General features: G+C 35.6%; 1 protein-coding gene across 1 annotated transcript; it reads right to left on the bottom strand.

Annotated features, from left to right (window-relative positions):
- Nucleotides 1-10,273: 10,273 nt before the first annotated feature.
- LOC115229035 lies at nt 10,274-10,831 on the bottom strand. Its single transcript, XM_029799464.1, has one exon. It carries the CDS (start codon nt 10,829-10,831, stop codon nt 10,274-10,276), a length of 558 nt encoding a protein of 185 aa, XP_029655324.1.
- Between the last annotated feature and the right edge of the window lie 406 nt (nt 10,832-11,237).

Genomic DNA, 11,237 nt, shown 5'->3' with positions numbered 1-11,237 from the left:
CAAATATACATTTCCAGAAATTAGTCAAAAAATAAACAAAAAATCCATTAAATATCACAAAGCTGTCCCTCTCTCGAGATTTTGTTTGATCTCCGCGGTATACTTTCCGTAATATTTCTCCAGTTTTTTATTAAACTTCATGTTCTTATTATTGATGTAATCAATATCCTTCTCATTTTCCACTCTTCTCCGACTATGCTTATCACGCTTGGCCACTCTACAACTACAACAACAGCCACAACTGTGCTGCCAAATCAGACACCAAGGCATTCATCGCCTCTTCCGAGTCTTTAACGTCAGTCAACCCCAAGGTGGTCTCATCAGCATAAAAAGCCATTCCTCTAAAAATAAAATAAGTCTAAAAACAGTTTTTCTTTCTGTTTTTGATAAGCTTCCTCATCCACAGGCAACTGAGAGATCAATTTTTGATATTTTAGCTCAGTAGCTCGATTAAAATCTACAATTTTTATGTCTGAGAGACCTATGAAGTCTGGATTGGGCGCTTTCCTTTTGATTTTCCTGTCCGCTCTTTGAAGATCGTGAATTGTGCTTTCCATGTATTTCATTCGTTCAAATCCAATGCCTTTTTCATCACAGGTCTGAGGATTTAGGAGTTTTAAGGACTGACCTGTTTTGTTTTTTCTTCGGAAAGGAAATATTCGTGTCTTTGCTCTTTTGCCCGCCAATTTGGGGGGAGTTTGGATTGCCTTGCTTCCTCAGCTACTTCTGCGAGATTGATTTTTCTTGCTTCATTCTAAATTTGTATAAATTTTGGTATTTTACTCGTTTGAATTGTAGTTGTTTTATTTTGTCAAGAGTTTTCTGTTTGATATCTGAAATATTATTTACTGAAGATTTAATGGTTTCTGACATGATACTACAAGGCTATAAATATATTGAAGTTATTCTTTTACCACTGAGTTAACTACAACTAGACAATAAACGAAATTATTTATTATAAAAATTAAAATTGTTTTAATTCATTGTAATAAAATTATAAAATATTCAGTCTTTAAATTTGCAGGCTTTAAAAATTTTTAAAACAATATTCACAAATCTAATACAATAAAAATTCTTAATTTTTTATCTGATATCTGTATATTTAATTATTAGATATTATTTTTAAATTGTTAAAAAATTATTTTTTAAATTATCAATTATAATACTAATAAATCCCGCATATTCCGATTTTTTATTCTTTGTTGTGTGCATTTAATATGCAACCCCCAATCGAACAAATCGAACAAATTCAGGCATAATTTAGGCTTTTTTATATTTTAAAGAAATCTGATGGACCCAATGGGAATAAATATTTGCTAAAAATGAGTAAATGTCAGGATGAATTGACCGATCTAATAAAAACGTTTCAAAATGAATTGGACACTTCAGACAGCCTATCATCTGACGGTTTATTGCTACTCTAACTGAAATAGCAATTGATTCTATCAATTGTGCCATAGGGAAAGCAAGGCTTCTTATGAATAAGAGATTTTGCAGTTTTAGTGGATTTTGTGATGCTAATATTGTAAATGCGATTTATTTAACCCATTTTAGATGGCCAGAGAAAATAGGATGGTTCTCAACGAAGATCTGGACGGGCTGTGGGATAATCTTTACATACAGATCAAGGATGTCATGTCAATGTTTGATAATATTTCGGCCGAGTATCTAAAAAATGGGAATTAATGATTGCATTTTTTGATTGATGAGTTAGAATTTATTTTGAATTAGAGAGTGTCCATTTTTCTTTTTTTTAGGTTTTAGACATTTGAGAAAATCTCAAAAAGTAGGGTTGTTAAGAATGGTTTTTAAAAAGTTTTTTGGGCTGATTTTATTTTTTAGTACATTTTTCATCAACAATTTAAAATTTGGCCCCCAAGCATTGAAACTCTTGAAAGACGTCGGCCTCCTTATCGCTTGGAGGAAAATGGATGCACGTGAATTCTCTTGGCTGAAATAGAGGATCTCTGCTTGGCCCGGAGTTAATACTCGAATTCCTTTAATTGTTTTTTATTAAAAAAACACAAATTACGGAAATTCTGTGATTTACTTTCCATATTCTTTTGATATTTTCTTAGTCTGATATCCACCGCAAAGCCCATCCCGTAGTGGCGGCAGTCCGATGGAAGCAGGATAAGGTTTTGCTCAACATTTTTTTAAAGACCTTTGATTTTGATCTCTTGCAGGCAGCAGATAGTAATGTTGTATCGTTTCTGGCAGAGTGATAAAGGAGTAATAAATAATCCAGAATAAATTTTATTAATAGAACATGCTTCTTTTTTTTTCTCCTGTAGTTCAATTTTTGTTATTAATTTTCTTTTGCACCGGGAAAACTCGAGGAATGGTTCCTAACCATGAACATAATCAAGAATGAAGTTGTTGACATATCACATTCGCACACTTAGCTTATTAGAACATGGAGACTGTCAAAAAAGCTTGGTTCAGTGCTTGGAGGCGGCAGAACATCATTCACAGAAAGACTTTCGCCGCTCCTGCTCTATAAGCAGTCATTAAGAATTGGTTAAGACATTATCCTGTGCACTCATCACTAAGTTTTGGAATCTAGAATTTTTTTGTTAAACCCTTCTTACTGTAAAATTCATCTACATAGGGTATCTCCGACACCGAACTAAAGAATCTTGATTTTTAACAAAAAACAGCTTTTTGTGCTAAATTGCCTACATTGGCCTAAGAAAATCAATAACTAATAGCTCTACAGACTCAGTAACTCGATGCCAATTAGCCGAGACATCATAGACGGCTATTCGGGCACATCTTGAGAATAGATCCAACTGCACCTGCTTACCAGGCCATAGAAGAATACTTTCTGACAAATAGACAAAAATTCCCTGGACGACCCCAAACAACATTGCCGGCTGTTTTGCAACATGATCTCATCCGCGCGGAGAAAACCCTAAACAACTGTAATAGCCAGGACAAACTCCACAGGTAAGCTAGAAACCGCGTAAGTTGGATGATTATGGTTAAGAAAATCGTATCGTATTGCCTGAAATATAACTTTATTAAATAAAAAATTAATATAAAAAATATGATAATGGATCTAAGTGGTGTTTTTAAGACGTTGAAATTTGTTCGTGTCTTAAGACAAGATAAAACATCAAACACAATATTTTGTTTATTCAAACACAATCAACACGACGCGATTGTAATCATGCAGCACTCAAATCTAAAAGTCACCAAAATCAATCAAATTGTCGACTTTGAAGCAAACAAATTTTCAAATCAAATTTCTAACGACATCTATCATCGATGCCATTTGAAAACGTGTTCTGATTTCCTGAAAAAGAATTGTTTATATGCTTATTTCTAGAATTAAACATAACTCTAATTTGTCCAGCCACCCCTCTCCACATTGAGAAATACAGCGAGGCATCTTCTTTGGTCATGTTAAGAGAAACTGGCAATGAATACATCAATGCAGTCCTCCCTTACCTAAAAACGTGCCAATTTAATACCACAGTACTTTGTCTACTTTATTTTTAGTGGATTCAAAACCTCTTGGACAGTGATTGTGAAAAGTGATTTTTCGAGATTCCGATCCTTCAACAGGATTCGTGATGGTCCCGAATCTAAAGTGAAATCAAAATTCGCTGGATGAACTCTACACTCTAGCTATCTGCAATCGAGGGGACATTATGAGCATTCGAGATCTCCGACAAAGTCATATTCCCCTCCTCAGAAACATTTTGGAGAGCGGAATGGTTAGATTCTGTGATTAATCATACTTAGAGAGAAATTGAGCGCGAGTATGCTTTTCCAAGAGCTTGCGAGTGTTTGTTCATTATTAACCCACGTTTTATCATTTTCATGTTCATTTTGTGAGTTTGAAAAATGGACTGACTGGTTATGACGTGGGGAAAGCACACTTATTGAAGGATATTATCGAAAATTTGAACTGGGATTCCGATTATTATGTAAAAAGGACAATTTCGTGTGTTCTACCCGGAGATAGTCCTTTGCTCTCCCAAATCAACCACTGGAGATTCCAATAAATGAATTAGTTTCGTAAACGGGACCTTTTCCTTTCTTTGTTGACTTTCTTTGTCTTTGTAAATTTTCTGATTTTTGCAATTCCTCTTTATTTTAACTGATATTCTCTTATTTCAAAATGTCATAAACATTAAAGTTCATATCATAAAAAACGAAATGCAGAATTCCATCAAGCACATAAGATAAGGATACATTATTGACAAAATTAAATACTTTTATTAGCCCACTTGCTGTAAAATTTTTCAGTCCTTTTATTTAATGATGGGAAGCTAACGTATAGTGCAATAATATTGAATATGTTGTGAAAATAACATTAGTCTTTATCATCTTATACGGAAGTTTCCTGGTCTTAATATGTCGCGAGCGCAGCGAGCGACCGAGCGCAGTGAGCGACCACTCAATTTCTAGATCCGATCAATCAAAAAATCTATAAATTGACAAATACCCAGGCTTGTATTTGGATTAAATATATTCGATAACAAAAATTAAAATCGATGCCAAAGCAGAATGAGCTTTAAAACCGATTTCATAAATAAAAATAATATTTTAAAATTTATAATTGATATTTTAGAATAATGAGAAAAAATCTAAATGCTTCATAATTTATAAAAATGTCAAAACAAGAATCTTCTGAAGGAGCAAGCCTGTCTGCACAGTTCATTTTTGATTAGAAGACCTAATTTTAGAGATTAAAACGAAAAAATAGCAATGAGATCTGTCAAATTATTACCCCCCTCACAACCTAAACCAAATTAGCGTTCAGTATTCATTGATTTTACTTTTTCTATTAAGGTCTACTTATAAATTATTTTATGGGATTCAATGGAAAACTTAAGTTATTTCAATTTTAATTTTAAATCATGTTAAAATTTTAAATAATTTAATAAATATATTTGTTGATGATAGGCTTGTTAGGTGTCAAAGTTGCGTCTAGCGCTCGGTCGCGCGCTGCGCTCGCGACATAATATTTTATTAAATTTACATGTTTTTTTTGGATAATTGGTGTTAATTATTGAAATAAGTTAGTCAATGATTAAAAGGCATTTAATTTAAAAACGAAAAAACAAAGAAAAAAGTAAATTATTTAAGAGGAATAAATCAAGATGAATGCGTGGCACCATGTCCTGGTCTCCCGTGTTGTACAGGCTTTTAAGTCATGGAAAATTCTCCCAAATAACGTCCAACCATCTCAGGCTGACAAATAACCCAGTAATAATCAAACCTTAATTTCTACTTTATTGTATATCTTTCCACTATATACTCCAATAACGGAACCAATCATGACTGGATCCACAATCACGTTCTTTAAGTGGGTTTTTACTGTCTTAAAAATATTTGTGATTAAGTTACTTTCGGCTTTTCATACTCGGCTGCCTCCTTCTTTGCCTTTGTAAGTTTTGACAAAAGTTTGATTTCTCCACGTTTTCCTGCACATCGCCTCATATGTCGTCAACTCAGCAAACTCGGTCCTGCTGGATGCGTCAATAGGAGTTTAACCTCGAAAGCTGAAACAGTTTTTCTACACTCTATCTTCTGTATGTAAATCGTTGAAATGTTCTAGGTTTTTGTACTGGTTTATCAGCCTAAAAATATATTAATAAATATGAGAAAACACCATCACAACACACTTTTTATTTTTTTATTTTATTTAAAGACCAAACACGGGTAAGCCAGTTAATTATTATAATCTCCGTGATCCCCGATTCAATGAGGGAGATCCTTTGAAAGGCTCAAGCCTGCCCACAATGAGACGACGATGTCCCAGGGTCACAGTTCTAGAAGTCCTTTTTCGGTAGGCATTAAGTGCCTCCTGAGCGTTTCCATATCCGATTGGAAGTTCCAACTGACATGGTGGACCCCATAGCGCCACGTTAAGACCGGAAGGAAGGTGAGAGATCCCCATCAAAACACACTTAACAATAAGACACGTTTATTTAAATAATTTAATAGTTTCAATTAAAAGTTCCATATATCAACTTAGGACCATATTCTTACAACTGTGATGTTGAATGTCAAGAAAAGAAATTAAGTTTAAGCAAAAGTAGAGACGCTTTTTGGGTCTTTTAGACTTGCTTACAAGCCTCAGTAAAATTGGGTGGAAATTTCTTGGTTTTCCCAGCTGATTTTTTTGGAAATTTTATGACAAAACGCTTTAAATCAAACGCAAGCAATGGAGTACGGGTTGGTCGCTGCTCACATTTTTGATCAGGCAGTAAATTACTCACCATTAATTCACACTTTTCAGAATTTATCATAACTCTGATATCCTTTGGCCAAGATCTATTCGTAATTTGTGTTTTTGGGAAAACCCAGGTAATCCACCACTTCAGGATTCGGCAAAAGCTGGCTTGCTAGGCTTTGGCAGCTTTTGAAATCTTAACTAGGCTCTTCTCGAAAAAAAGCCACTGGAAAAAGACGAGCTGGCTTTTTTAGAAAATCTCGGTCGCCGTGTTTTGTGAATAAAAGTGAAATTACCAAGAATGGAAATAAAATGAATAATTCCCCTGATTTGGCACTATACAACAAGGTGCTTGAGGAATTATTGATTCCAATTGATGCAAATAATTCTAAACTAATCGATGCCAGGCAACAGATAAGGAAGATACCGTCTCAATATGTAAATCACGAAGTAATCGAAATGATAAATAAATCATTCATCGAATATACAACAAATAACCTACCTACAAGTATTGAAGATATTTCATCAAAAAATTGGATTCTCTTCACAAATTCTTACTTCAAGAAATCAGAAATATTATTAACAGAATTATTCACCCGGTTTTATACTGGAATCACATACCTAATCCCAAAGAAAGCAACCTCTATTGACCCCAAGGACCTCAGACCGATCACATGTAAGCAATGTTTGTACAAACTGGTTACAAAGTGTGTGAATGAAAAAATTGCAATATATGCCGACACTTACAACTTGATAACTGAGTACCAGTTTGGAACTAAACGACATTGTCAAAGAGCAAAAGAACTTACACTTTTAAACAGATGCGTCAACAGAGTGCACGATAATAAATTATTTTGTGCATGGATCGACGTCAAGAAAGCATTTGACTCAGTTAGTCATGACTTTCTTGTTGAAATCCTGGAAAACTCTGGACTGCCTAGTTGGATAACAATTATTCCAAATTGGAAAGTCTCTTTGAGATTGGGAAAAAAACAGCTGGCACTGTTAATATAGAACGTGATATACTCCAAGGCGACTCTCTGTCGCCCCAATTATTTGTACTTGTTTGAATCCGTTGAGTAGACTTTTATCTTAAAAATATCCAAATATATCAATAAATTTTGTAGATTTCATTAAAAGTGTAGTAGCTATTCTAATTTTTATAACATTTCCCTTTACTTCTTTCTTAAAATGATCATTTACTCTTTTTTTCAATGTCGGTCTTGTTTAAAGTTTACTTAAATTTCAACATTTCTGTGTATAATTAAGTTTTAGACGCAAATATTCCTAAGTTTTGTTTACATCTGGCGTTTTTCTTTTTGAAGATTGTTCTTTATGTTTAAAGGCTGACTTACATCTTTTTTTTCCTATGTTTCGTTCCCTCTGATTCTCTATCAAAAATTGACAATCTTGTCTACGAATCATAAATATACCATCTCAATTCGAGTTGCACTGGTGACGGTTTTACCCCTGCCAGCCTACCTACACGTTTCGGAGGGATCGGAATTCGCTCCTATGCGGACCTGGCTCTGCCTTGCTATTTTTTCCACCTCGGCTTTCAGGAATTTTGTTTGCTCAGTTCTATTATCTTTTTTTGAACGTAACGAGTTTTCGGAATACTCCTCCGCCTGCTGTGTTTGCTGCTTACTTGGCCTTTGTTTCCTTGCGATTTCTTTAGTACAAGGAGCTGAGACAAAATTTACTGTTTAAATACATTACCCAAACTTCGCTTAAAGTCGGACCAACATTAGTTGGCCTCACTATACTGCATTTGTCAGCCGCATATGAGAGACTGGCTCAAAGCACTCCCTATCCCTAGTACGGGATTACTACTGGAGGATGAATCCTTGCGGATTATCTGTTTAGGCTGGGCTTGGACATCTGCCAGCCCCACCCATGCCGGTACGGGACCAAAATTTCGCGAACGGCTTGTACGCCTTGTCGTTCAAGAAGAATGCTAATAGAATTTTTTCCCACACTTAACTAAATGACGTTGTCAGGAGGGCTCTAGAGTCGGCAGGTTTTCTTTTCACTCTAAAGCCAGCCGTTCTCTCCCTGAGTGACGGTAAGCGTTTCGACGGGGTGACAACCTTTTTCTTTTAGGGAAAGAAAGTTTTTAGTTTTAGGTTTCACCTGCGTCGACTTTTTTCTGCGGCGATGCAACCTAAGACTGTTAGCAACCCGAGCTTTGCCATTGCTCAGGCTATAAAATCAATAAAGAAGAAATTCTTGTGTATTCCGGATTCTTTTGAGTTTGCCCCTTTTGCCTTCAAAACTTCAGGAATTGTCGGCAAGGCTGCGACTCAACTTCTCACTGACATTGGTAAAGAATCTCCTTGAAAACAAACGATTGAAGGAAGACAAGCTGGCTTTTCCAATGAATTTTGGTCGCTGTGCTCGCGGAAACTGCCATTCGATACGCAGCGCGGCATCGTTGAGCTGAGGTTCTTGGCTATTCTTTTAGCTACTTACCTATCTAGCCTCTAATTTTTTGGGACTTTCGTTATAAATATTTAATCTAAAAAATATCCCGATTTAATATTTATCGTTAAAGTGAAGGTTATCTCAAGCCAGTGAATTTATAGTTTTTAATAAAATCAGATAATTTAGTTAGTATTTTATTTATTTATATTGGCGGATTGTCCAACTGTTTCCCCGGATAATGGCGATCGAGAACCGTTGCATTAGCCAGTCCGCTTCCCGAGGATCATGGGTGCGCATTGAGTCCTAATGGACTTTATGTTCAATTAAAGAAGATACAACAATAATTCTAAATTTTTGAAAATATTAATATGCGACAGATTATGGTACTTATTAGAAAAGCGTAGATGGAAGTTAAAAAAACAACAATAATTAATTGTTGGAAGAAAATTGAAAAAAATAGAGAAGAATTAGTTGAAGATAAAAATTGCGAAAAGAATTCCTGGAAGAAATGATAACTGAAGTAATATCTGAGGAAAACGAAGATCTAGTCAAAAGTCGCGAATTTTATAATGGAAATGGGACAGAGGACAAAACAACGATATTAGAAACGTATGAAATGATAGATAAGTTTGAAAATGTAACGCAATATACATCTTTTGAGACACTCAAAAAATATTATGAGTTTAGATTTCAACTTGGAAAATCGCACCGTCATATCTTTGCCCCGATTGCAGTGAAGACGTCGTGAGTCCTCGGTCCCAGAACTAAAAAATTCCTTATTAAACTGGGGACCGGCAAGCAAGAGAAACGATCACCGGGAACGGACATGGCTTTTCCAACGATATATCAATAGCCATCTTGCTTAGGAATTGCTATTCCATCTTATCCTCTGCTGCTAATTAAATGATGATCAATATTTTAATTAAGTATATTAATTTGAAAAAAATTCACTTGGAAAAGATTTAAGAAATAAGAAAAATTTAAAATTGACTGATTATTTCAACAAAATGTTTTAAAAAGAATGATTTATTAATTAATCAAAATCAAATTAAAAAAAAGAATAGAAATTTATCAAACTACTAGCTCGGCAGCTCGCTTCGCTCACCGCGACCTAGCTCCTGCGGAGGGCCTGTTTCATCAAACAACTATAAGTTATGTAGATGTATAAACTACCTGGTTTAATGTAACCCTATTCTATCGCCTGTTGATAAACGATGTTTGTCGTCCGTCCTTCCTTGGCATATATGAATAAATTTTCTCTTCTGCCTACCCTCGAGCATCCCACATACAGCTGTCCATGTGAAAAGCACTCCTCTCTAAAAATAACCCAACTACCTTTAATGACTGTCCCTGGGCTTTGTTTATTGTCATTGCAAACTTTTTTTTTCATTTTTTGTGGTTTATTTTTTTTTATATTTAATTTTTTCATTTTTCCTTTGTAATTTCCTTTTTTTTCTTGTTTTATTTTTTTTGTTTTTTACTGGCGGAAATGGGGCAGGGGGGTGGGGAGATGCGGCAGGCGAAATGCGGCAGGCAGAGATGCGGCAGGCAAGATGCGGCAGGCAGAGATGCGGCAGGCAGAAGCGACACCACAAAAAGCGACACACATATTATTATTATTATTAGCACTGTCATAGGACATAATGTAATTTAAACTAATTAAGTTCCCACATGTGCCACATATGAGACTATCTTTTCGGTCATAATTTTCCATGATGTGCGGTTGTATGCTATACTCCTGAGAGTATCTAGGTCGTCTCCATTTTCATTTGTCTTTAACGCGTTGTAGTTCTTTGAGATTACAATAGGTAATGTATTTCGTGGGCGTCCTCGGGACGCAGATCTTTCGTCCTTTGCGTAATATGATTCCATTGCCCAGTTAGCATAGACATCCTGGTCGAGTCTTAGAATGTGGCCCCATAGGCGCCAACGTGCTTCGGTAATGTCCACACTGACGGGTCTGCTGTTGCAGATATTGTATAGGGTGGAGTTCTTGATTTTCTTTGGCCAGTTGATGCCAATAAGAATTCTTAACTGTCTTCTATGGAATGCATCAAGAGATTTTGATTCAGACTCAGATATTCCCCATGTTCCTCCGTTGTACAAAAGTATGGGTTTAATAAAAGCATTGTATAATTTGGCACGTAAGGCCGTTCCAACCTCGCGGTTTCGTAGCCAAGTGGTCCGCAGTTTGTTAAGTGCAACAGTCGATAGCATCTTTCTCCTCATAATGTCTTCACTATCTCCTAAAAGAGTTCCAACTTTTTTCGAGTTTCGCCATTTTTCGTCTGTTCTATTTGCCTCCCGGTTGATTGTTACATATTCGGTTTTTTTCTATGTTCACTTTTAAGAACCATTTTTCCAGTGCATGAGGAGCAATGTTCAGCAGTTCTTCGAGTGTCGACTTATCATGAGACAAAAGTCTACATCGTCGGCATATATCACTTCAGTTATTGAAGTAGTCTTCACTAGTTTTCTCAGATCTCTTAGTGCCGCTTCAAGATAGACAATGAATAGTACAGTGATATTGAATCACCTTGGGGCGTTCCAATGCTTGTTTTGAAAGATCTTGATTGTACGGGTCCGATCTTCACCGTTAACTCGGTGTCTATAAGTAGTGCTC

This window comes from Octopus sinensis, unplaced genomic scaffold (genome assembly GCF_006345805.1).
Source record: "Octopus sinensis unplaced genomic scaffold, ASM634580v1 Contig11651, whole genome shotgun sequence".
NCBI classification, from domain to species: Eukaryota; Metazoa; Mollusca; class Cephalopoda; order Octopoda; family Octopodidae; genus Octopus; species Octopus sinensis.
This window is presented reverse-complemented; position numbering and strand designations above follow the sequence as displayed.

Coding starts and splice junctions, on each gene's coding strand:
- LOC115229035 (XM_029799464.1), bottom strand. CDS start 10,831: ATGCTATCGACTGTTGCACTTAACAAACTGCGGACCACTTGGCTACGA.